The sequence below is a fragment of the Scatophagus argus genome, chromosome 11 (assembly GCF_020382885.2).
Source record: "Scatophagus argus isolate fScaArg1 chromosome 11, fScaArg1.pri, whole genome shotgun sequence".
Lineage (NCBI taxonomy): Eukaryota > Metazoa > Chordata > Actinopteri > Scatophagidae > Scatophagus > Scatophagus argus.
This window is the reverse complement of record NC_058503.1, coordinates 2,894,887-2,922,462: the sequence shown is the minus strand read 5'-3', so window position 1 is coordinate 2,922,462 and position 27,576 is coordinate 2,894,887. Positions and strand designations below refer to the sequence as shown.

General features: G+C 40.7%; 1 protein-coding gene and 2 long non-coding RNA genes across 4 annotated transcripts; 1 reads left to right on the top strand and 2 right to left on the bottom strand.

Annotated features, from left to right (window-relative positions):
* Positions 1–25,413, top strand: parp4 (poly (ADP-ribose) polymerase family, member 4). The gene is made up of 37 exons (XM_046403990.1): positions 1–179; positions 540–667; positions 879–1,104; positions 1,918–2,032; positions 2,943–3,021; positions 3,111–3,215; positions 4,037–4,195; positions 5,512–5,649; positions 5,819–5,983; positions 7,986–8,137; positions 8,478–8,609; positions 9,061–9,159; positions 9,387–9,570; positions 10,359–10,500; positions 10,811–10,953; positions 11,121–11,252; positions 11,572–11,658; positions 12,081–12,245; positions 12,351–12,397; positions 12,650–12,731; positions 13,318–13,455; positions 13,549–13,738; positions 14,708–14,778; positions 15,551–15,738; positions 16,003–16,102; positions 16,636–16,806; positions 17,394–17,474; positions 18,103–18,183; positions 18,279–18,374; positions 18,504–18,647; positions 18,738–18,851; positions 19,477–20,464; positions 21,059–21,683; positions 21,996–22,056; positions 22,395–22,497; positions 23,777–23,909; positions 24,394–25,413. Exons 1-37 carry the CDS (start codon positions 170–172, stop codon positions 24,599–24,601), a joined length of 5,982 nt encoding a protein of 1,993 aa, XP_046259946.1. The 5' UTR covers positions 1–169; the 3' UTR covers positions 24,602–25,413.
* Positions 20,001–21,065, bottom strand: LOC124067010. Its single transcript, XR_006844687.1, has 3 exons — positions 20,840–21,065; positions 20,378–20,443; positions 20,001–20,131 (listed from the first exon to the last, which is right to left on the bottom strand). It is a non-coding gene; the product is annotated as an uncharacterized LOC124067010 (long non-coding RNA).
* LOC124067009 lies at positions 23,780–27,576 on the bottom strand. 2 transcript variants are annotated; one of them, XR_006844685.1, is made up of 4 exons: positions 27,424–27,576; positions 26,554–26,670; positions 24,351–24,615; positions 23,780–23,911 (listed from the first exon to the last, which is right to left on the bottom strand). It is a non-coding gene; the product is annotated as an uncharacterized LOC124067009 (long non-coding RNA). The 2 variants fall into 2 exon arrangements; XR_006844686.1 differs by lacking the exon at positions 26,554–26,670.

Here is a 27,576-nt window from a genome sequence, read left to right as displayed (position 1 = left end):
CGACACTTTTGAGCTGCTAGCTTTACGCTAACCTGCTAAAAGTAACAGCGACAGGTCTGTGTGTTGCAATACGTCACATGAGAGCCTGCACGTTCAGACCTCTGGAGGGACACCGTTTGGATGTTTACAGTTAGCTGAAGCCGAGCGTGCTAATTTATCGCTACGCTAGATGACGCCAGGTATTAGTTGTTATTGTATTATGTTAAGCTAGTTATGCCTACTTTGTTAACTTTCTGTTGTGTTATTTCTTACATGTTTCTCTTCATTTCGTCGCTATACGAAAAATATACATTTCAACGGCTATGGAAAGTAACTGTATTGTTTCTCCATTGTACCTTTCTTTCTTATGTTGTTGAAGTGTGGCCTGTGCACTTTTTGCAGCCTGTTTGAGAAGATTGCTTCCGTGTTTGTTTGCCAACAGTGAGCGCGCGCGTGTGTGTGTGTGTGTGTGTGTGCGTGAGAATAACATTTCCTTACATGTAAACTTCATCACTCTTTGGTTTTATAGTAAATCCTTTGGGTGTCTCCTTTCCTTACAGGTATGGCTGTGTTTGAGAAGTGCGCTGTTCTGTTAGAACTGAAAGATTTGCTCTTCAAGGAGAAGAAGAAGTTGAAGTCAGCAGTAACAGAGAATGGAGGCAACATTTGCTTTGTTGTCAATAAACAGGTCAGATGATCACTCCCCACTGCAGCTTGTGTTTTAGTAACAGGCTAGATTGGCATCACCCTGTTTGCAGAAATATCAAGCTTTCAAATATCAGATCTTTTATTAAAAAACGACATATCTTTCTCCGGTATGATTGACACAGTATGGCACTAATGCATGCACTATCAAACATCAGAACCTGTTTCCTGATTTCTGCACACATTTCCCACAGTGCTCTCTGATAGTCACCAGTGATGTGTCCAACCTGAGCACCAACAGGCTGCGTAGCATCCGAAAATACCAGACGCCCGTGGTCGGGGTGGATTATGTGTACAGCTGTCTGGAGAGAGGAGTTCTTCTGCCTGTGGATGAGTACAAGCTGGATATTTCCCCTCCCTCGGCTTTTCCACCCCCTTTTCCCGCCTCCACATTGAAGCAAAGTACAGTCTCACACCAAGGTATTAATCTTATGGGCGGTAATTTAAAAGTGTTCTCAAACAATTTTACATGGACAAGACTCATGAAGTTTAACAACATAATCGGCGAGTCACCTTCCATCACAGCTAAATGAAGTAACAATGTAAAACATGTAGTATTCATTTTGGTAACTAAAAAATGTCTTCCTAATCCTGGAGTTTCAGGTTTCAGGGTTGTAGGAGTGATGGTGATTTAACCTGTTGCTTTTTAATTGGTAAATCAAGCTTAAACATAAACTGAATGTTGAAGAATGTGTGTGCGGTCGTCTCTCTTTGTGTGTTGGCCCTGTGATCGACTCCAGTCCAGGGTGAACCCCGCCTCTCGCCCGTAGCCAGCTGGGATAGGCTCCAGCTTGTGAATGTAAAATGCAAATCATTCATTTCAGACCTCACCCAGTTCCAACGCAGTGACTCAGGATTCCTGTCAGTTGTTCCCTTTTTTCTGCAGGAAAAAGTCATGAGTTCTTGTCTTCAAGTCATTGTTTACTCAGTTTTTTTTCCTGCCTCTTCTGTTGCCACACTGATATGTGGATATTCCAGTTAAAATGACACTTCACACTCCATCAGCAAAACTAACTATATTGTGTTTGCTCATCGGGCATTTATTACTGTACTTTGTTGCCCTTTCAGACTTTCTATGAAATGTATTCAGCAGTAGTCGTCTTGTGCAATGAGTGCTTTGTGAAGTGTATTTGCAGGAATCCATCTGTCAGCTTACTTACAGTGGCTGTGTGTACTCGGTCTTAAATCCATACCATTGGTCATTTTTGTGTGTGTGTTCTCTTTGCGTTGTAGTGTCTAAAGTACCACTGAGCAAAGCATTTGCTGAGCCACCCAAAGTCCCAGCCAAGCCTGTGACTCGGAAAGCTGAGACTCTGGAGGGGAGCAGAAACGTCTTGGAAAAGTACAGGTGTGAACAATGAGCATCCTCACGTCAGCCTTAACATGTGTCCTAGATATCAGCAGACATGTTTGAGTTTTTTTTTGGGTTATTTTAGGGGCTGATGCCAATATTAAGAGATCAAGGCTGTTGATGTCTGATATTTAATGCAATTATGAATGCAAAGTAAAGTCATATAAAACTCAATTTTTTCATGTCCAGATTTGAATTGAATTAATTGTACAGAAAGTTAAAAGTTATTGATTAATGTTTTATTAGTTGGTGTGATACTTCATCACAGTTACAGTAGGAGGAAAGGTCTTTATTAACCTGATTAGCAGCCTGTTTCTTTATGTCACAATAGTAGTATGATGTTAGTGAGAGTGTTTTTTAATTATTCACATGAACTGTAATATTCTCATTTGAGCAAAGTTTGCCCAGATTTTTTCCCTCTCCCTCTCTCTCTCTCTCTCTCTCTCTCTCTCTCTCTCTGTCTCTTTCTCTCCCTCCCTCCCTCCCTCTCTCTCTCCCCCTCCCTCCCTCCCTCCCTCTCTCTCTCTCTCTCTCTCTCTCTCCCTCCCTCCCTCTCTCTCTCTCTCTCTCTCTCTCTCTCTCTCTCTCTCTCTCTCTGTCTCTCTGTCTCTCTCTTCTAACATTCCCTGCTTCCTCAGTCAAGGACGAATAGCTTTCACACACTCAGGCAGGGCATGAATGTGCAGCCCATATCCTAACAATCATTTTAAGACTATTTTTCTTCCTCCACATCAGTGTTGTCCGTTCAAAGATGCTCACCAACACGCAGATGGTTGTAGAAACAGCTGGAGAAAAGATACCACAAGAGATTCAAAAAAGTCATTTAACATTTAAACATTTCTGTGGAAAAATGTATTCCTAAATAAAATGTCTGTGATATTTATTTATTTATTTTTTTGCACTACAGAGTTTATACTGAAACTGATTCTGACCTTCCACCATATCCGGATAATTTTCAAGTGGCCAAGTATTCAGTCTTTGAAAAGGTAAGGCTGCAATTTATTTTTAGCTGGCTACTGCTGCTATTACAGTAGTATTGCAATTACTATTATTAATAACATACATTCATCTCAAGGTAAACAGCAACACTTGGTGTGTGCTGGAGCTGCAGAGTTTCAAAGGGGAGAAAGGATGGCAGTACCGTGTGGTCAGGTACTGGAAGGAAGATGTAGGAGCCAAGGTATGAAGCCCGCTGTGCATTGCTGATTGCATTGCTCGTCATTGATCACCTTATAGATGTGTTAGCAATTTGGAAATATAATCATTTTTGTGAACTTGATATTAAAAGCAAACAAAAAGCCATTTAGTCAGCATTATAAATGAGGCTAAACACTGAATATATCTCTCACATTACTGTTTTAACTGCCTGTTCGCCCTTGGAGGAAGGGCGAACAGCTTGTTTAAACCTGTTGAAACCTGTGCAATATCCACATTCGATATCCACATGTCCAATATCCACGTTCGATTATATGGAAAGTGCAAGAAGTATAAAAAAAAAACAGATTTCCAATCAGTTTTTCACCCCAAAGCTGCACATATATTAACATTATGATAAATGTGTTGGTATGTGTTCAGTGACTTTTTCTACCAGCACTGTGTGCAGGTCGTTCATGATAAAAGAAACAATAATCCCTTTTAGTGCCGAGAGCTTATTTCTCTTTTTGTTGTGGCAATGAAATGGCTATTTGTTTATTTAGTTTTTTTATACACCTGTATTGTCACTGATGATTCATGATCCATTCAATTATTTGGTCATTTGTCTCATGTTGCTACATATATATATATATTAATATATATTTATATATTAATATTTTATTCTGAGACAGTATTTAGACAGTCAGGGAATACTAATCTGTTCAATGAAACCAGTATAAGTTCTCTACTGAGTCATCACTTTTTAGTACAGCTAAACAAAACTTGGGGCTCAAGTCGGACTTGAACAGAAGAATTTGCACATTGGGGGCAAAAACATATAAACAATATGTGTGTTTGTGCCAACAGAAGGTGGCGGTGAGAGACATGCTGGTGTTTGTGTGCACCTCAGAGGAAGCTCTGGAGGTGTACAAGGCCCTGAGAGAGACCCTTCCTGCTGCTGGTCTGCAGCTGAGGAGCAGCATCCCTCCTCACGCCCAGAACCTGGGCTCTGCCCCCCTCCAGCAGGTCCCGCCCACTCACTGCACATTATGGTCGAAATGTTTCCTGGCAGCAAGATAAATAAATAACAGCTATGAAAAGGTTACCACAATGTAACTGAGAGGATGCAGTTCTCTGAGGTGCTGCAAGGCGTTGTGGACATTGTAGTTTTTAGCGTAATGAAATATTTTTTTATCATTACATTATATGTTCAAGCAGCTGAATTTTCTTTTAAATTTTACTATGAACTTAAAGAGACAGTTCAGCCCATAATTCCCCATTCTGTTGAATATAATGAAACTAGATGACTAACTATAACATTGTGGTATGTTGTGCCTAGCTGGTCCATCATTTAAAGTAGCAGAACGTCAGTGTTTGAATTAAATCTGTGAGAGGTGGGTCTTGCAATATAATATATTGTGTGTCACTTTTGCAATATGATCTGCACACATTTTATCTTCTGATTTGACAGTGGTTTTTCTGGTACACCGTAGTATGATTTTGATCTGGACTTTGTGTTATTTTGCTATCTGGAGCCGTGGGAGTTTGATGTTACCGTATTTTTCGGACTATAAGTCGCACCTTTTTTCATGGTTTGGCTGGTCCTGCGACTTATACTCAGGTGCGACTTGTATAATAAAATATATACGGTAATTTCACATGTTCACGCTGACAGTCGCGAGGGGGCGCTCTAGGCTGGTGTGCCAGTATCTGCTACGCTTCAGTACCACCGAAAAATTGAGAAAGACAACTGAGAAAGACTGAACACAAATGGCCCAAAAAGAAAATCATACCCTGCAGATTACAAGCTGCAAGTAGTGAAATATGCAGCCGAAAACGGTAATGGAGCAGCTGAAAGAAAGTTTGTAGTTAGCGAGAAACTTGTGAGGGACTCGCGAAAAGCAGAGGATACTCTAACTGCAATGAAGAAAACCAAAAAAGCTAATCGTGGGCTAAAAGCTAGGTGGACACAGCTAGAGGAACAGGGTTTGGTAAACTTATGTTGTTTATGTTATAGTCTATATAATCTGAATATCTGTTATTGTGTTACATTAACATACCAGACACCCATTCAGCCCGTTGTTCTCTAACCTATTGTTATTACTATAATTTACCGTTCAAGATGAAATATCTCTTCTTGGTCTCTGATTTTAAATTTCCCCACAAAAATGCGACTTATAGTCCAGTGCGACTTATATATGTTTTTTTTCTTCTTAATTATGCATTTTTTGGCTGGTGCGACTTACACTCCGGAGCGACTTATAGTCCGAAAAATACGGTACTAGTTTTGTGAATCTAAAGAAGGTATCGGTTGATTTACATGTGCCCTGTTTGACTGGCAGCTGCTGCTGGAGGAGAAGCTGAACACAGGAACCTTATCACACAAAGTGGGTGTGTTTGTGGAGCTGCTGTGGACTGAGGCCCTCGGCTGCCTTAGCAGCATCCTCACAGTATCGGTCGACAAGCTCAGCCTTAATGATGTAAGGTTCTTGTTTTGTTAAATCCCAATATGCTGTGGAACGACTGAATGCAACCTCTGCTGTCCCATTAACCCCTTTTTGTTTCATATTACAGGAAAGACAGTCTAATCATGAACCTAATCTACAGTTATGCACCATTCTTGGTTTATGTGTGTGTGTGTGTGTGTAGGTGAGCAGGGTGGAGGGCTTGTTGCTTCAGGCTCAGAGGAAGCTGAGGGAGTCAAATCGAACTGAGGTGGTGTCTCTGCTGGATGAGGTTCACACCCTGCTCCCTCTCAGAGCTCGTATACCTCCTGAAGCCAAGTTCATCTCTCAGAACCTGGACCTCTGTCAGGTAACACAGAACAAGCACACACACAAAGACATAAATGCTTATATGGATAGGGTTGAGTGGGTTTTTTTCTGGTTCAGTCCCCGTTATTGCTTTTATAAATGGAATCACAGTCAATATAATTTGGCTTTTTTTGACAAAAATTAAAAAAAAAAAAACTTGAAAAGCGAATGCAGATTTCTACAAAGTAATGTCAATTAATGAAAAATGTATAATGTAAAATAAGTGGTGCCATAAATATTCTCCCCCTTCAAGTCAGTATTTAGTAGCTGCACCTTTGGCTCCAATCACAGCACTGAGTCCTCAGGCCTCAGTCAGGCTTGTACATCTGGACACTGCAGTTTTACTCCATTCTTCTTTACAAACATGAACAGCCCTTTTCACGTCCAGGAACAAATTATATATATATTCATATTCATGTAATCATTTATTTTACATTATATAATTGTCTTTTTTTTTTTTTTACATTACTTTGTGGGAATCTGTTTTCACTTTGACATTAAAGAGGTTTTTGTCTTTTTTTTTTTTTTTGAAAAGACAAATTATCTTGACTTTGATCCATCTATAAAAGCAATGAAGGTGAAAACATCCAAGGGTGTTTTATAGGCGATTGACTGGCGACCAGTCCAGGGTGAACCCCGCCTCTCGCCCGTAGTCAGCTGGGATAGGCTCCAGCTCCCCCGCGACCCTGACGGATAAGCGGTATAGAAAATGGATGGATGGATGTTATGCTCTTACTAGGTAGAATGGTGTGTTTGATAAACTATGATTTCCTGAAATACACTAAGCACACTAAGGGTTGGCAGTTTAGCTCAAATTGAAATATGATATTATTATTATACTACTGCATTGTTTGTTATGTTCTCTATTCATTTAAAGCAGAGGTGTCCAAACTTTTTACAAAGAGAGCCAGATTTGATAAAGTGATCCCCGTGGGCCAATAGTTCCTTCTAATATTTTTTTAAACCACAAGAGTTACATGCAAATACACACTGTTATAAATTTTCATTGTCACAATTCCCTTTGTTTTTCAAATGGCAACATAACCAAATATAAGTCACACAGGCAGACGTGAACAACTCTAAAAACATGATTCTGACTTTCATTCATATCTGGAGAGTCACATAACATTAAATAAACTGTGTGGAATACCTTAAATTTCCATGAGTTCGATAAATATCTTTGCCTCATGATCATTTTAAAGAGGAGTTATAAGTAATGCAAAGTTGTCTGTTATCATTTAAGTTTAAAACACGTGAATTTTGCTCGTCTTTTACAAGATCTTTCAAAAAGTAACAGTTTGTGTCACATCTACAGGTACATAACATCAACAGTTATAACCAAATCGTATTCAAGAGTTAAATAAAATAAGTAAAATAAGTCCAAGAATTACATTTTAAAGATTTATGATTTGCTTATTTTGTTTGACAGTGCTAGCGGGCCATAAATAATACATTATAAGACTGAAACTGCGGGCCGTATGAAATCTGACCGCGGGCCATGATTGGCCCCCAGGTCGGACTTTGGACATGCCTGATTTAAAGGATTACGTGAATCAAAAATGTTTTCTCCTCCTTCTGGCAGTGAGATTAATTACACAAACCCCATCGATCTGCACAGGACCCCACAGTGTGTTGCTCCTCCTGCTCCACACAACATTGCTGTGGTTGCTTAGCTCTGGCTTAGAAGTCATTGATAGTATATATATATTGATAGTATGTAAAACTTCTCCCAGTGTGCCACTGCAGGAAAATTTTAAAATTCTGGTTGAGTTTAGTAATAAAGAGAGAGTTATCTGGCGTTGACAGGCTTTACGTAAAAGTCACACACTCCAGCTTTAAACCTAATTTGTCTTATTTTGCTTGAAACAGTTATAGTATGTAGAGCAGTGACACACATTTACTGTTTGACTGCAAATATCTACAGTTAATCAATAAAGCCAAGTCCCCACAGCCTCCTGTGCAAGTCCAGGCTAACATGAACACGATCATTTCTTGCTGTCAAGTTAATCCGAGATGTTCTGAACGTGAGTGAGATGACTCTGAGAAGCCCCGTGCCTTCCAGTCTGGGGAAGTACCGCGCTCTGAGGTGCAGCATTGAGACTGTTCCACCCAGCAGCTCTGAGTTTCAGGATGTGACTGCTCTGCTGCAGGACAGGTAGGGAACTAAAACGCTTGCATGTCTGGCATTCATTGCAGGGAAACAGAATCCAGAATGCTTCTAATCCCCAAAAACACACACACACACACGTATTCTTAAAACCTGCAGATATAAATGCATGCCATGTGTTATTTGTGCTCTTGTTTGAGTAATGTCGCAAACAGTTGTATAAAGTTAAATGCAATATAGGGAAATAGTTGGAAATGGTAGTCAGTAGTTGAAGGGGTAAATGGCCTCCAAGTGTCCTAAATGTTGCGGAATGCCCAGATTTTGAAACCTGTGACATGAGTGTTTTGTGTGTGTAAAACCTCACTTGCCAAGTCTGTGTGCTTTGCAGCAACATTCAGATCCAACAGGTTCTGCGTGTGTGCAGAGGTGTGGAGCTTCAGACATTTAAGAGTCAGCTTGGAAACATTAAGCTCCTCCTCCATTCCTCCAGGCCCAGCAACTTTGTAGGACTCCTCTCTCGGTGAGATCAAACACACACACACACAAATAAACCTGAATACTAAAATTTTCTTAATAAAAACATCTTGTCGTTTAGTATAAAATATATGGTCATTGTCATGTCATGTTTCATTAATTGAAAAATATCTGCCCCTGAAAATACTGTATGGAATATTTAGACAGTAAAAGAGGAGAGGAAAAGGAAAGAAGAGTTTACCCTTAAACTGATTTGTCAAAGTGCAATTGCTGGAATCACCCCACAGGGTTGATGGACACTGTAGCTCCCTTCTTCACATACTGTATATACAGTATAAATAAGCTAATATTTTGTGCAGTCATTCTGTGTTGTGCGTGTGTATGTGCATTTGACAGGTACTGCATGATGCAGGACTATATCTTCAACTAAACAACTGAGCGATCTACTTGGGCTTTTATTTTGTTTTATTTTCTGAGTATTTTCACTGTCTCTTTAGCGGTCTGCTGCTGCCCCGTGTTGGAGTGGAGCATCATGGGATAGAGAGAACAGATGCTGGTAATCTGGGCAGTGGAATCTACTTCAGTGACTCTGTCAAGTTAGTAAAAAAAATCTTAAGTTTACAAAGTTCCATGAAAATTGTGCATTTTAGCATAAATGATCTTAAAATTATTTCAGTGGCTTATATGTGAACATTCATTTCAAAAAGATGATACTGCAGCAGAGACCCTGCAGTTCACATTTACATTATTTCGTCATCTGAACCTACAAAACACAGTAATGTTAGCGGGCGCGTCTTTTGTTCTCCACATTGTTCGTCCACAGCACCAGTTTGAAATACTCCAGGCCCAGCGTGGCAGACGGCTCCCGGCTGCTGTTGGTGTGTGATGTGGCACTGGGACAGTGCAGGGACGTCCACGAGAGAGACATGACTCTGACCCAGGCTCCCGAGGGACACCACAGTGTGCACGGGGTCCGCCGCACCCCTAAAACTCCCTCTGAGTTTGAGGTAGGAGTGTGTGAGTGTACATAGAAATAGACTCATGTACACACATGTACATTAAGTCTCCCTAATCTGATTCTAATTCCTAACATGGGACATAGATGTAACTCAGTTTGATCAGTTGACATTGTCATGATAACCCTGTGCTATGTGCCATACTTGTGGAAACAATTTTAAGTTGAAACTTCACGCTAAAGAAGCCGAACAATGGAATAAAATCATGTGTGTGCATCTCAAATATATTTAGTTTTACATGCTCTTAAAAATTGTGTTGCATTCTATCGAAACAAATTAAGGAAACTGTGTAAGTAAGTCTTAGGTCTTTGTACTCACGTCCAAAGTCAAAACAATCAAAGTTCACTTTTCCATTTTAAACAACCTTCGCTGCCATTCCAGTAACGGTTTGTGAGTTTATGAGGTGCACATGAATGCAACATGAAGTCCCTGTAGGTGCCCATGTGCCTTGTCGTACAAAGTGACGTAGATACAAAAGTTTTCGAAGTGACCGTGAATGCAGCACAAAGTCCCTGTCCCTGTAGGTGTGTCACCAATTGTTAAAGACAAAGTCAGGTTACAATGTGTATTGATTTTACTCCTCTGGTTGTCATATCTAAATGACTTGAGACTGTTTTTGAAAACTGTGAGTATCCTCTGAAGCCAGTGTGATCCCTAAAATACAGTCATACTTTTAATGTGGAGATATTCTGTCAAAACTATTGGCATGGTATTTTATTCAGCTTTGTTAGTATATCTGTACCTGCGTGCACACTAATGTGTGTAATTCTATACTCCAGGATGACGAGTATGTGGTATACAGTCCTGATCAGGTGAAACTGAAATATGTGATTCAGTTCAGCGTCGAGGGAGACCAGCTGAAGGAGTTCAGTCCTGCCATTGTGACCTCAGCTGAGCCGGGTCTGCCCTCTTCTGGCCAAGGTGAGCACTGGACACCTGCAAAATCTTCCAAAACATTCTGCTCCTAAGGTTAGCAGTTTGAATAACATGAAAATCTGATATTGCTACACAAATTTTCATGTTTTATTTTCATTCCATTTTGTGTTGTGCAGCTTTTCAACCCCTTCTAGACACATTTTTTTGAATTTCATGGATAGCGGAAGTTAAGTCACGACTCTAGAGTTTAGTTGCTCTTTATGTTGTATCAGTGAGATTTACTTCAGTAATGCAGACTGGTTTGAATTACGGTTTTATTTCATAAAATATTTGGGTTTATTCACTGTGTGTGCAGAGCTTCCTTTGGAGGTCAGCGGTGTTGAAAGCATTAAGAACCCACTGGAGGATGTGACAGCCGGACTGTTGGACAGCTCTGGTCAGCAGCTCCCTCTACAGGCTGTCCATGTAAAATGCAAACTGATGGATCTCCTCTCTCAGGTGAAGGTTTTTCAATTCTCTGATTACAGCTCATTGATCTGATGAGTGGTTTGTTTTGATTTCATCCTTTCATCTTTCATGGACTGTTGAGTTTACTGGCTCATATCTCAAATAAAACAGTCTTTCCTCTGTCGTTAAATCCTGTCTTGTCCTCTGCCCTATTTTAGGTCATCATTTTCCAAAAATACACCAACCTGAGCTCTGTGCCCATTGAGGCAAAGTATGTCTTCCCGTTGGCTGATTCTGCAGCAGTGTGTGGGTTCGAAGCTTTCATCAATGGAAAGCATGTGGTGGGACAGGTAACCTAACTAAATGACACAGAGGAATGAAACAGAAAAGTTTGATATTTTTATATAAGATTCAAACCTTGGCATTGGAGTACTCATCTTTTTTGTCACACCAGATGTATAGTACAATAGTGATGCCATATTAATCACTGGGGTGTTTTTCTTGTCTTTATTGCTTGTGGGCAAACAGACTGGTGATTGGATATATTCTTAGCTGGTGATCGAATCCTTTGGACAGCAAATCTCACAGGATAAAACTAACTCTTACGGCCCATTTGTTAAACTGATGTAACGTGTTTGTTTTTTGTGTGTGTGTTTGTTTGCATTTCAGGTGAAGGAGAAAGAGAAGGCTCGCAAGGAGTACAAGCAGGCTATTGAGAAAGGCCACGGAGCCTACCTCATGGATCAGGACGCTCCTGTATGTCCACCCCCTAAACAGTTCTGAAATACCTGACTGATCAGTCCAGTATGCCAGAATATTTGTAACACATTTTCACAGCATCTCATTGATATGCAACTATATGCATTCTGTATTCCAGTTTCAGTTTTTTCTTTCAGCAGTGTTTTCAGTATTGCTTAGCATAGAAACACAGAAGTTTCCTGGATAATGTGACAATCTTATAGTTTTGGCAATGGTAGATATCAGATGCATGAATCCAAGCCATTCAGCCAATGTTGACCCCACAATTAAAAGCAAACTGATTTAAGATGTAGATTATAAAATCAGTTTTCTAAACAGCACAACCTTTAGCTTCTGATCCAAACTGTAGAGGAGCTCCAGCTCTGAGATTGGTATCTATTGGTACACAGGTTGTGATGTCATTTTTGTGCTTCCTGCAGGATGTGTTCACCATCAGTGTGGGCAATCTTCCTCCTGGTGCAACTGTTCTCATTAAAGTTACCTTTGTGTCTGAGCTGGTTGTCAGCGATGGGAACATCCTCTTCTCCCTGCCTGGGAGTGTGGCTCCATGGCAGGAGAGTGCAGCACTCAACCAGACCACACAAGTAAGGAGAGTCTGGGCCCCTAAATGAGCCAAAGCATAGCATAGCATGTGAAAGGCTCAGCATTGAATGTAAAATGTATTTTGTCTGATTTCCATTGCTCAACAGGTCTCTGTGGAGAAGGTGTGTGTGACTGATACGGCAGCAAGCTTGAGGTGAGCCACATTATGCGCTGTGACTATTTCCTGAAATCTGACTCTGTCTTTGGTGCTAAATGTTCAGTATAGTGTGGTTGACTAGCTGATCCACAACAGAATAATTAATTACAGTTTTGTTAAGAGGTTTGTTTGTCATTTGTTAAGTAAAACATTTATATTGAAAAATGTGTTGTTCATCTGCTGTTGCAATGGACACATACACACACACAAATGTAAGGCCCTATTCAGTGTGTTATTTCTTTTCCTCAGGGAGTTCACCCTGGACATGTCAGTTGAGATGCCCTATGAAATCAGCAGCCTGAAGTGTATCACTCACAAAGTCAAGATTAAGGTGACTTGGGTGTTCTCATATGCAGATTCATGGTTGTCACTTATGTCCTCTGTCTCAGTTTGTTCCTACCATTAACTGTATATAAAGATGGGTGACATGAGAGCTCCCCAAAAGTGAAGCCGAAACATCTGGATTAAGTACTACACTTAAGTACAGTTTTGAGATACTTGTAGCTGACTTAAGTATTTCCATTTTTTTTCAAATACTGTAGTTTTTACTCCACTACATTTATCACATATTTTTATACTTACAGTTACTAGTTACTTATTAATATAAAATATAAATACTGTTATCTCTCTATTATTACTAAATTGTTAAATTAGATTTAAAAAATCAATTAAAATTACATTTAGTTTTAAAGGAATTTATGTTTTCTGCAATTGGACAAAAAAGTCAATACCAATAATCGTACAAATACTGAATTTGCTGAATAAATCGGCCAGGCTGATAATGTGTCTGTCCCTTATAACCCGTGTTTGATTGTGTAATCTGTAAAGAAAAGCAGTCATTATTGGATTGGATGGATTGGATTTATTCCATTTCCTATTTTCTCACCCTTTGTCTTCTTCTGTGTGTGATTCCATAGAGAACACAGTGTAAGGCAGTGGTGAGCGTGCTGCCAGGAGAGGTCATGGGTCCAGAAGGTTTCCAGCTGTCAGTCACTCTGTCTGAAGTCCACCTTCCCAGGATGTGGGTGGAGGATCACCCTGACAAGGACAGCCAGGTCCTTCTGTCTGTTTGTCTGTCTCCCTCTCTCTCTTTCCGTCCTCTACTTTTTGTGTAACCATCTCTCTCTCTCTCTCTCTCTCTCCCCTAGGCCTGCATGTTGGTTTTCTATCCAAAATTTGACGTCAACTCCACTTCGGCACCCGATGAAATTGTCTTGTTGCTGGACACATCTGAGTCCATGAAGGGAGAGTCTCTGCGCATGGCACAGAGAATCGCCCTGCAGGTCCTCAAAACCCTCGACCGCAACCATAGACTCAATGTTGTTCTGTTTGGCACAGGTCAGTTTTATCATTTTAAATTTTTGAATGATAAAAACCAAGGGACGCAAAGCTCAAGTTGGCAACATGGGACAAAATGAAACGGTCTCACCATCGAAATGAAATTAAAGTGAAAGGAATTCATTTGACTGCATGAAACAAAAAAATACATAAAAATATAAGGTAAATAAAAAAATAAGAAAGAACTGTACACTATGGAATAAAACTATTATATACCATGATAAACCATTTTTGGTTATCTGTTTTACACTTTTACAAACGAGAGTTTCAGACCTTGATCTCACCTTGGCTCAGTGTCGTAAACTTCATGTGAAGTTAAGATTATTCTCATTAGTACTGTCATGCTTGTGGAGGCACCAGAGAACATGGGGAATTGGACCCAGATCCCTGCACTGAAGGCAGAGCTTTACACACTTTATATATAATTTTAACATTTAATAATGAACATGCAAATGGACTGATAGGCCTACAGGTGGTAGAGGCAAAGAGTGTCAAAGGTAAGAGTCAAAATTGAACGAAGCAGTCCAAACAGGAAAACAATAGCCACAGGGAGCAGGCGAAAGTAAAAATCCAGGGAAATAAGATCCAGAATTAGAAACGCTAGGAACAAGCTGCCACGCTTGACACATGGTGCTAAGACAAACCAGCAAACTGACAAGGGAGTTTTAAGTAAAACAAAACATTACACGCAAGGGTGAAAAGTTCATCAAAAACAACAAAAAACAGGAAGCAGTTAAATGAAAACCCAAAACAGGACAAGTGCAGGAATACCTGAAGGAGAGTTGACTTCACTGTACCTGGAATGAAGTCTACTCCCCTTCTCATTTTCATTAAAGCTTATTCTTAATGAACCAAACACTGTTTATATGTTAAACCTGTCAAGCTGTCATCATCTTATTAAATATTATGCAAAAGAAACTGACTACAATGCTCATTTCCCTGACTTTTGTTGTGTTGTGTGTCTGTCAGATCACACCGAAGCTTTCCTGACAGCACAGCCTCTTGTTGAAGCTTATCAGGCGGCTGAAAGCTTCATAAAGGTGAGTTCTGATCTAATTAGTTATCATTCTTTCATACTATGTGTATATATTGATAGATGTATGTCTTATATAATTATACAGTATGTTGATGATATGTATATTAATGATCACTGAAGAGCTAAGATGTTTAAAAAAAAGGTCTGGATCGAAAGTGCATTTAGAGGAGTTTCTGGTAGAGTGACATGTCTGCCTGCTTAGCCACATTAACAAGCATGATTGAACTTAAAATCTTTAATTTAAAACCAGTTTGTCATCTTTTTTCCATGGATCTGACACCTTACATCTCAGTTTTGTGTTTTTTACTCAGACACAACAGATCAACAGATTCCCCCCCATTTTAGCTCTCTGCACTGGAGCCTGATCTCTTCCCTCACTTTTGTCTGTGTCTGACAGGCATAACGTGACCTGAAGTGTTTCATGTTTTGAGTCTATTTTTCTCATTGACTTTTGATTTTCTTGTTGATCGATTGATGTACACATGTATGTGTGTGTGTGTGTATATATATATATATATATATATATGCATAGTGAAGACTTTTAGCTTTAATTCAGGGGGGTTGACAAAAGTGTGGCATTAACCATTTATGAATTACAGCTATTTTTATACACCCACCCCCATTGTTGGTGGCTCATAAATTATGGGACAAACTAACATAATGAAAATCCTTTGCACGCAATGTCTGGCTGAAGTCTGGAAACCATGAACATGACCATGCGACATGAACACAACGTGTACCTGTGTGTTCTGAAAAGTTTGCCTCTCTCTTATCAGCGCCTCTCTCCAGTAGGGGGCAGCACTGAGCTGTGGCGGCCCCTGCGAGCTCTCAGCCTGCTGCCTCCAACCCACGGCGTCAGGAACCTGCTGCTGCTTTCAGACGGCCACATCCAGAACGCAGAGCTCACCTTGCAGCTGCTCAGAGACAACGCTCAGCACAGCCGCCTCTTCACCTCCGGCCTCAGGTCTGAATGGGTCATAGGTCACGGGGAGTGTGAGGATATTGACTTTTGATTTTGTCAGTTAAAGGTACTCTTGTGATTTTGTTGAACTGCCAATGTGGCCCTAAACCACAAAAATATTGTATTATCTTATTGTTCCAATGACAAACATGTTTATATACAGCGTTTGTCTACACTAGCATTTGTGGTAGCTGCCATGCTCTGCACAGTGAGCTTCTTTTTCATGACAAACTTTGTGAAGGTGTGTTTTTAATGCTGTCATTTCAGCCCAACAGCTAATCGCCACATGCTGAGAGCCCTGGCCCAGGCGGGGGGTGGAGCCTTCGAATTCTTTGACACAAAATCCAAACACAACTGGGCAGAGAAGGTGAGACCGATTGTCCTTAATCAGTCACACACAGTCATGTATATTTGTATTTTAGGATTCTGCTATTAATTATTGTGTGAAGTGGCAGGAATCAAATTGTTTTCAATCATTTTCATGCCCTCATTTATCTATAAATTATGCTGGAATAAAAATTAAATCCAATATTTAATTAAAATACAACTATTATACTATTGTACCTTCAGATTAAGTACATTCAGTGCAATTTCAGTGAGACACAGTGCATGACAAGTCATGTTTTATCACATTTGTTAGACATGCACACTATGGATTTTTCCAATAACCAATATTTATATGCTTCACATGGCCGAAAGAGTTTTGGATTTTAGAAAGAAGTTCATTAGTTGTAGTTTATGCAACTGTCAAAGTTCATCCAGCAAGACTCAAGACAAAGTCTGTGTTCCCAAGAAGATCTTTCCAGTCCATTTTTAAATGTCATAAATTGACACTTTTATGTAAAATGAAGTAACCTTGATTCATCTGTTTAAACTTTGTTTTGTCCATTTTGGCCACAGGTAGCATGTCAAGTGAAGCGTATGGTGTCACCAGGCTGCAGTTCAGTGTCAGTAAAGTGGCAGCAGTTCAACCCCACAGCGCCCCCTCCTGTGCAAGCCCCCAAGCAGCTACATGCTCTGTTCAATGACTGTCACACCCTGGTATACGGCTTTGTGCCTCACTGTACTCAGGTACACAGTTTATACAGATTGCAAACTGAATTACAGCTCAACTGTTGCTTGGAGATATTTTTATGTTGTGTTATTTGCTAGTATGTATATTATCCTGGATCTAATAGGACTGGAAATCATGTTTATTATATGTACCATTAATCAATTTATCTGTCAGTTTATTTATTTGGTTAATTGTTTATGTCACAATTGTGAATGCGAGGTACCAGACAACATGAGGAATTCATCCCAAATGCAGACACAGTGGCAGAGTTGGTGCAGTTCAGTAATTTCATGCAAACACATAACAGTACAAGAGGATTACTATTGGGTGGAGGCAGGCAAGGATCAAATCCAGATAAAGCAGTCCAACGAGGAAAACAAATCCAGTGAGGTCCAAGAAAAGAGCAAAATTCATAAAAAAAAAAAAACAATTCACAATAAAGCAGGAGAAAACTTACAAGCAAATTTCAGCTTCAAATTACTTGTTTTCTTCAACCAGTAGTCAAAAAACATAAAAGCCTGAAACTTACAGTTGTACATATCTAAGAAGCCATAAACCAGTAGGTTTTTGACGCATTTCCTTGATAAACATCGTGACACCACAGGCCACTCTCCTTGGAAACCTGGGTGGTCAGGAGCTCAAAACGATGGTATCAACCAGTGTGCTGCAGAAGACCAGAGGCACAGTAAGAACACAGCCATTCACACTCAGCAGTCAAAACAGTATTGGCTTTATTTATTTAATGTCAGTTGATGGATGCCTTTGTTAAAGGGACAATTTACACCAGAATCAAAAAAATACATTTTTGCTTTTGTCTATCTAGATCAGTTTGGTGTGAGCTGCTGTTGCGGTTTCATGTTGCAACTGTTTTTCTGTGTTTTCTGCATTATCGACCAGAAGCAAGTGTGCATCCAGCTATGGATGAGAGGCTGGCTAATTGAGCTTACAAAGCTCACTGACGTTACAACTCATTTAAGGAGGACATCATTAATGTTTACACTCTGCCCTGTCATGAATACAAGTCTCTCTCCATCAGTATCCCTAACTCAGCTGGAAAGAGACACCACAAGCTAAGTTCCATCTACTTTCATTATATTAAAAAGAAGGCAGACATGTCCAAAACTCTGCAACTCACACCAAAACAATCTAGATGGATAAATAGCACTACAGGTAAGAGGAAAATGTATTTTTCCTTGAACTGTTAATGCTGTCTCCCACAAGTCATAACTTCCATACCTGCAGATACTAAATGCAGGGTGATGGTTGTCATTGTAATGACGATGATGAGGGGATGAATATGTGTGTGTGTCCAGTTTCTTCACAAGCTTACAGCAAGGGCCCTCATCAGGGATTATGAAGACGGAAGCCTGGACATCAACGAAGCTGAACATGAGGTGTGTTTGTTTGTGCCATTGAGCAGGGCCACCTTGGTTTGGACATCCAGTCTGAGCGCCACATGTTTAACATGGCGCATTTGTTGCTTTTCCAGGGGAAGAAAGCGGAGCTGAAGCACTTTATTATTGACTTAAGCAAAGAGTTCTCCATCCTATCTCAGTTCACCAGCTTTGTGGCCATTGAGGAAAGGGTTTGTGTAAATCTGAGCCTTTCTCATATTTGTATTATGTGTCATCCCTTCTGGTAGCTGCTCAGATACTTACTGTAACGCTCTGTTTCGTATCTCCCAGCCAAAACAAACTCATCTACCTTGTTTTAGGATTCAGAACAAACAGAGGGTTTCACAGACATCCCCAAGTTGATTGCAGAGGAAGATGTGGACTTCCTCCCCTATGTCAGCTGGATCACTCCTCTGGACAGCGGAGAGGAAGAACGATATACCGGTAGCTATGACAGTATGATGGTAAGCACTGTGCGTGGTGTCACTGGGAGAAGTAAAGATTAAATTTACTAACTGCCACTTAAATGCGCGTCATTTGTTTGTCTGTTAAAGGAGGACGACATGGAGGAGGAGTGGTGTGGTAATGGTTTACCGGACATACATGAATGTCTGGGTGAAATCAGTGTTGCTAGAGGGGAGGCCTTAATGTCTCTATCTTCATTCATGGTTAGTCCCTTCTCATACACACTGCAGCTTCATACTTGCTATTTTGGAGGGACAAAAATGCATTTTTAGATAAAGCTGCCATGTTTTATGTAGTATCAATAACATTACATAGCTCAAAACTAAACTAAATTAGCAACACATATCCTTGCGTGGTATCACACGAATATGAATTGTTGAAGCATGACAATGCACGCTGTTGGAGACATTTTCTGTGGCCAGTTTAATATTGATATTTAAAGTTATTGATAACAGTTATTTCTGCTTAAAAAGAATGCCGTTTTGACAGCAGATGTAGGCCATTATTATAAAACCTCTCAGGGACTGTTTTTAACAGCATCAAAAGTTTGCTTAACAGAATTTTTCAAAAAACAGGTTTTTGTGTGTGAAATGTAATGAACTTCTAGTCGGGTTTAAAACTGCTCCCCGGGCGCTGCACGCGGTCGCCCACTGCCCCGGGTTTGCTGTGTGTGTGTGCACGTCACTTGGGTGGGTTAAATGCAGAGCACGAATTTCGTTGGAGTGAGTTCCCTCCAATGACAAAATATGTCACTTTCACTTTCACTTAATTTGTGAGAAAAAAATCTGACTCCTTTTTTGCTATCTTTTGTTTTCTCTCTATGTGTAGAGTCCCACTTATTCACTTGATGAAACGGTGGAATGTTCGGCAGGATGGACATCTAGCTTGGATTACAGTGCCCTTAGGGAAGTTTCCTGTTCTCTTCCTCCTCCTCCTTCAGGCAGCGGTCTGTTCAGACAGAGCTTAATTTCAGCCTCTGCAGCACCTCCTTCTCCTCCAGGTGGCAGACTACTCGAACGGAGCTCAGGTTTAGCCTCTCCAGCCCCTCCTCCTCCTCCAGGCAGGCGTCCACTCATGCGGGGCTTTGGTTTAGTCTCTCCAGCCCCTCCCCCTCCTCCTCCAGGCAGCAGTCTGGTCAGACAGAGCTCAGATTTAGCCTCTCCAGCACCTCCTCCTCCTCCTCCAGGCAGACGTCTACGCATAAGGGGCTTTGGTTTTACTTCTCCAGCACCTCCTCCTCCTCCAGGAAGCCGTCTACTCAGACAGAGATTAGGTTTAGCCTCTCCAGCACCTCCTCCTCCTCCTCCAGGCAGCAGTCTGTTCGGACAGGGCTTTGGTTTAGCCTCTCCAGCACCTCCTCCTCCTCCTCTAGGCAGCAGTTTGTTCGGACAAGGCTTTGGTTTAGCCTCTCCAGCACCTCTTTCTCCTCCTCTAGGCAGCAGTCTGTTCGGACAGAGCTTAGGTTTAGCCTCTCCAGCACCTCCTCCTCCTCCAGGCAGCAGTCTGTTCGGACAGAGCGTAGGTTTAGCCTCTCCAGCACCTCCTCCTCCTCCTACAGGCAGCAGTTTGTTCGGACAGAGCTTAGGTTTAGCCTCTACAGCACCTCCTCCTCCTCCTCTAGGCAGCAGTTTGTTCGGACAGAGCGTAGGTTTAGCCTCTCCAGCACCTCCTCCTCCTCCTACAGGCAGCAGTTTGTTCGGACAGAGCTTAGGTTTAGCCTCTCCAGCACCTCCTCCTCCTCCTACAGGCAGCAGTCTGTTCGGACAGAGCTTAGGTTTAGCCTCTCCAGCACCTCCTCCTCCTCCTCCTCCTCCAGGCAGCAGTCCGTTCAGACAGATCTTAGGTTTAGCCTCTCCAGCACCTCCTCCTCCTCCTCCTCCTCCAGGCAGCAGACCGTTCGGACAGATCTTAGGTTTAGCCTCTCCAGCACCTCCTCCTCCTCCTCCTCCTCCTCCAGGCAGCAGTCCGTTCAGACAGATCTTAGGTTTAGCCTCTCCAGCACCTCCTCCTCCTCCTCCTCCTCCAGGCAGCAGACCGTTCGGACAGATCTTAGGTTTAGCCTCTCCAGCACCTCCTCCTCCTCCTCCTCCTCCTCCTGCTCCTCCTCCTCCTCCAGGCAGCAGACCGTTCGGACAGATCTTAGGTTTAGCCTCTCCAGCACCTCCTCCTCCTCCTCCTCCTCCTCCAGCACCTCCTCCTCCTCCAGGCAGCAGACCGTTCGGACAGAGCTTAGGTTTAGCCTCTCCAGCACCTCCTCCTCCTCCTCCTCCTCCAGGCAGCAGTCCGTTCAGACAGATCTTAGGTTTAGCCTCTCCAGCACCTCCTCCTCCTCCTCCAGGCAGCAGTCCGTTCGGACAGATCTTAGGTTTAGCCTCTCCAGCACCTCCTCCTCCTCCTCCTCCTCCTCCAGGCAGCAGTCTGTTCGGACATGACCAAGTTTTGACCTCTTCAGTCCCTCCTCCTCCACCTCATCCTTTCTCTAATGCTATGACATATGGTTCCACACTTTCTTCTACCTTAGAAGCTCCAACACCAACATTAGAGCCTATCGTTTGTGGCAGCCGAGCCATCTTTCAGCCTCACAGAATTCACAGAGCGGTCATAGATGAGAAACTAATCACTGATAAACCTGCTTTAGAGATGCCTCAGTTGTCTGATCATCCTCGTGAAATGGGAGGGACTCCTTTTCTCCCAACAGCAAAGGGCAGAAGACAAAAAAAAGCATCTCAGGCCTCTGTGACCACCGCTCATGAAAGTGGAACCTGCTCTTTTGAAGCCATCCCAGCAGTTCAGCAACTGCGACAGAGGAATATTGGTTTCAGTAGCTATGAAGTCAGTGCAGAATATCCTACAACATTGGAATCACCTTCTCAAATGGAACCTGGCACTCCAACTGATTTTGGTTTTTTGGGAAAGCAGAGGCTGCAAGAAGGAAGTGATCTTCTTCTAAAGAAGGCGATCCCACCAACTAGACTACGTCTTGGATCCGGGATGTTTTCTATGTCTTCATCACTATCAGTTCATAAATCCTTCAAGTGAGTCCCAAATACCTAATTTTAGATAAACTTCAATGTAGAAAACCCTAATAATAGCTCTTGTAAGACAGTTGTTGCCAAAAAGCTCTACTTAATTGTAGCAAAGTTTTGGTTGATGAAATGAAAACTACTAGACTAAATCACATGTATATTATCTCACTAGTGGACTGAAAGTTATTGCATCTATCTAAGTAAGAGAAAGTCAGCGAAGTATGTGTTTATATGTATGTATATGTGTTTTTAATAAAGAATAGCTGTCACACTGTTGTCAGTATACATTAAGAGCATCCTGCTTTTATCATGTTGTTTCAGGTCAGCAGGTCCTGAAGCACTGAAGCTCAGATGGTTGAAGGTTTTCCAGATGCAGCATTCAGTAAGACATGATAAAGTTACAGTGTTGTGTGTGAGTTTAAGTGATGTGTTTTGACAGCGTACGTCTCTGACCAGAGCTACTTTGAGTTACCAAAGCAAGTGCTTTGCTTCAATTTTCACAATATTTTTGTAAAGTTCTACCATTGTCTGAAAGTTCATTTGTATTCTCTTGTGTTACATTACATTCATTTTCTATATGCCTTTGTCCAAAGCAACTTATCAGTGTTAATTATTGTGTTTACTGGAGGTCCAGGGGAAGTCTGACATCAAAATTTTGGTCGCATCAAGTTCTTTCCACTTTGTATAATGAAAAAGAATAATTTTGTCTTTGTGTTGCAGGAGGGCTACTGGGAGTTAACCACAGAACTGGGACATCTCATAAATGTCAATGTAGACCTCTTTGCCAATGTGTTCCTGAAAAGCAAGGGGATCTGTTCTCTGGGTGAGAACTCTCAGAACCTGTTTCAGGCCATCAGAGTGGAAATATCTGTTATTTCAGATTATTTTGAATTCTGACATCTTTCTGGGAGTACACGATAGGGGTTATACAGTGAAGATGTTCACATCATTAGCTTAAGTAAATGGACCATTGTGTAAAATTGCTCCATTACAAGATATATGTAATATTTTACTTAAAAGTAAACAAATACAAGCATTACATGTTCTCTATTACATTACTTAAGCGTGTAAACAGGATTCAAAGAGAAGGTTGGTCTGAGTAGTGTAATGTTTATACTGCTGGGGAGATTCAATTACATCATGTTCAGGTGAAAATTTCTGTTTTGACATTTTTTTTTTATATAAAAAATAAGGCACCAAATATGTTTTGCACACTTCACTCAACCTAGATAAGAACTATCAGAGTGACTGTCAGAACACATTAACAAACAGTAGATGGCACCATTATGCCATTGCAGCATCTGGTCTGCCTTATTCATAAAAGCTGGCATTGCCTGTTATGATGTTATTGTTATCACTACCGCAGTATTTGCTTACACTAATATTTACCTATCAATATTATACATATCCTGTACTGTTAGTTTATACTAAGGTTTCAGACATACTAAGTCTCACATGTTGTTTTAGCTTTCTAAGTAGCATCTTTGTAAGGAATTTTGGATGAAGTCAATGGCAGAGTGTTCTCATGCGCCAAAATTCTCAGCTAATATCGTCCAAGACAGTAAAAAAAGCCCAGTTATCTCCAATAACAACCATTAATAAATTATCCAATCCATTATCCAACTAGCCAATGACTTAAATGAAGATGTCGGTGAAGTTGTTTGTCTCGCTTAAAGCTGAAAGGTTCACCTCTCCTTTTACCCAAACCTAGTACTTACTTAGAGGTCAGCTGATATAATAATATGGGCATAATAACTGAAAGATTGACATAATAATGATACTTAAGAGCAGGAAATATCCATTAGCTGATTTACTTGCTGATATCCACTTATGGCCAACCAGATTCTAATGATCATGCTTACTAGCAACAGTCTAAGGCATCAGTAATTCCATACTATAACCAACAACTATAATCATGCTCGTAACTGACAAATAATCTCTCATGTAAAGTTACTTTTCATTTAAACATAAAACAGTGATGTATGCATTGAATGCATGTAAATGAATTTAAAACTATTCATAATGAGGCGCATGGGTGTGTGTGTGTGTGTGTGTGTGTGTGTGTGTGTGTGATTGTGTATGTGCACATATGTGTGGCGTAGGTGTGAGGGCCCATGCAGACATACTGAGGTTGGTGGCGACTCTCTTGGTTCTGCAGCTGCTGAGGGTGGAGGAGATGGAAGAAGGCAAACTGCTCCGCACCCTGTTCTGCCTGGATGACTCCTCTCAGCACAGGTCTGTGGAAAGCCAGACAAGTGTTTTAACCGTTTTGGGTATTTGTGAAATGACATCAACTGAGTATGAACTTGAAGGCAAATGCTGCAACTGAAATGCATATGCAAATCAGGACAAAAGCTTTACTTAAATTCTATCATAAGTTGGTTTGCATCTGACAGGAGATATTAAAAATCACTCAGAAACGCAAGGTATGATGAACTATGAAGAACTGAGCGTCAAGGCTTCCTTTGTCAGAAGAGGAAATAATCTGTAAGAGGAAGCAATCCATACGCGTATCAGAACTTTATTTAAACAGCTCCTTAAACACCCAGTGTCTTCTGAAGGACAAAAATCAGACTTGCCTAGTTTAACTTCTGTTTCTCAGTTGTGAAAGTTTCACAATTTATTGAAAAGTTCTCTGCTCTGGATGATTTTGTCAGCTTTTGTAGTTACTCTTACCTCATTAGGTACCTCTTTGGTTACAACTTCCTCTTTCTTCCAGGCCTGAGAGGTGGGAGGAGGTGAAGAAAGCGGTGAGCTGGGTTTGCTGGGCTGACCAGCATTACCCATGCGTCTACAGCCGCCTGGAGTTCGGTTTGAGCTGGGAGTCGGCCACCCGTCAGCTGCTGGGCTATGAGGGCCTCCCTCCTTTCTCACCTCTCAAGGGTCTGAGCCTGCAAAGAACTGCTGCCCCTTTACTGGTTCACTGAGCAGGCCAACATGACTGAGGGAAGAGGAAGACAACATGAAAGCTTTTTTTGAGGGAATCGGATTATCTTTGTTTGTTTTTTTTCTAAATAAACAAAAAAAGAAAAAACATAGATATGCGCGCGTCTTTGCTTTATGTAAGTACTTATGTAAGTACTTTGTTATTTAGAATGAAACACGCTGTAGTGAAAAGCTTCTAAGTCTTCGCTCCATACATTCTGTCATTGTGTTACTTTTTGATGGAATTGTAGTCAAAACAAATTATTCCCCTTTTTGTGGTGTCCATTTTGGAGCCTGAACCCCACATTGAGAACCAGTGATTTAAAGGACATACATCATGTGATAACTAGCATCAGGAATGGCAGGTGTTTTATCACATTTTTTTATTTTTTTTGTGTGTTGTCCCTTTATTACAAAGAACTTGAACAAATTGGGGTTTCTTTTAGATTAAAAGGCTGCTTTATTGCTTCTCATTTTATTTTCCCAGATACTGTTTTAATTTTTTGAAGTGATAATTACTTGGGATCATTATACTGAACTGAATTTGATCCATTACTTTACTTTGGTGATCAGAGGTTTCTTGAGGAAATTACAATATGTGTTAATTACACATAACAGATTTGGTTTATTGGGTAATTAGTGTCATTTGTTGTTCTTTGTTACAGTGTTGTAGTTGATATTGTTTTTCTGTGTGTGTACTGCAAAAGAAAAAACAAACAAGCACAATCAATAATGTCAGCAAGTCCCCTGAAACATGATTTGTTTCCTTTGTTCTTTTCTTATGATTATGTTAATAAAACATACACCTTGTGGATTTCCTGTTTCAAGCTTCAGACTGTATTAAAATGCACATCCATCCTGTGGGCAGCGCAATAATGATTTTGAACTAAATTAGAAAGTAAAAAATGAAAAACAACCAAAAAATACAGATAAAATGGTTAGGAGTAGAATTATTTCTTTTCATTTTATCAGTCTTGCATTAGACTCTTTGTGACCCTTTAAATGTTCTTTTGTGCCAGAAAACCTCCCCTGAAGAATTTTCACAAGCACAGAAGTTCAGCTTTGCAGTGTAATCATGTGCCTAATCTGCAAATACAGGATTGCAGTTTTTTTGTTGATGCACATTACAGAAAAAGGGCCCACATTTGTAGTTTATGAAATGACAGGTGTGCTGGAAAAATCCAAAAACATAATCCTCACGTAGCAACCAGGCTCATCCAGGCAGACATAGGCCCGGTGCAGTATATAGAGACACTGGGTGTGACTACTATGACAGACTAACAATATATAAAGAACATACACAATACACACACACATATATATATCAGTTATAGAGAACAGTAGATTAAACCCAATAAATTAATCAGTAAATAGATGTCTATCATATATGCAGACAGTGGTTGATCACACATCAAAGGTTCATTAAATCCATATAACTATATGCAGTGCACAATGTTTCACTTTTTCACTCTGCTCTCAACTTTTTTTTAATTTTTTTTTTCCTCAGGCTGTCCAAAAACTGCCTCTTTCCTTTTGTCCATGATGACATCATGACCAGAGTTGACTGTAATGAAACTGTGTGCACTTCACAAATGTTATTTCTCAGCGAATATACAGCTAATAGTCAGGCCGCCACCCTGGATGGCATCACCTTTAACTCTGTTACAGCAGTGAGGAACCTTGAAGTCATTGTTGACCAGGACCTGTTCTTCAATTCCCATATAAAACATATCACTAGGACTGCCTTCTTTCACCTCCGTAGCATAGTTAGAATAAGGAACATCCTTTCTCAGTGATGCTGAGAAGTTGGTCCATGCATTCATCTCTTCTAGGCTGGACTACTGTAATTCTATTTTGTCAGGATGTTCTAAAAACTGTCAGAAGAGTCTCCGGTTGGTCCAGAATGCAGCAGCAAGGCTACTGACAGGAGTTAATAAGAGAGCGCATATCTCACCTGCACTCCAGCTGGTTGGTGGTTGATGTTGTGGGCTTGAACTGCTGGTGGATGGCTGATTATCTAAATTTACCTCCTGGTCTTGAGTTCCTCCTTGCACATATTTAAGCACTGACCCTGCATTCAAAAATAAAAGACAAAATATTCAGGGATTCTACTTATATACAGTTTTAAACCATAGTACAAAAAAGTCTGCATATATTAATTAGGTTTATGTAGGCCTACGTGTAAATCACTGTTACATTTCAAAATTCAAAACTCCATTTATAGAGGGACAATATAAAATTCTGAACATAATTTGATATGAATACGAAGGGGGGAATTCAACAAAACTGTAATACTGATTCTTTTCATACTACACTTTCACCAACAGATGTCGCCCTTGACCTATGAACCTGAAAACCGACGAGAACCGTTTACGTATAAATGAGAGGGCAACCGCATAAATAAATATGCGTCTTTATAGATATCATGACATGCAGTATCATGCGAAGTAAATTTGGCTAATAGGGTAACGACACCTGACTGCACCTCTGACGGTAGTAAGCCCCAAGTTAAGCTTAATCAGAAATCGCATAGCTAGCTAGCAACCTGAGGAAAGGTTGCTAGTCTTATCCACCGATTGCTAACGTTAACTGAAAACAGTCCAGTGATCATGATTAATTGCTTTCAATAATCCATATCCATATCCACAACGTAAACTAGCTAGCCAGCATCAATCATTTGCAACACTTGTTAACACAGTCTGAACATGGCTAGCAGGAGCTAACATAAAGTTTGCTGACGGTAGTAGCAGTATTGCCTGGCATGAGCATAGACATGCATGCAAGGGCTACAAAATAAACATTTTTATTCAAAACATTGTCTTACTTGCGACGCGTGAGCATCATCTCGCTTTCTCTTCTTTTTTCTCTTTTCCGCACCTGACTCTTGACGCCATTTTCGAGGCCATGTCCAAACAGGTGTCTGATAAACTTAAATGGAGACTGAGGCATAATCGTACAGACCACTGGAAGGTTGGGG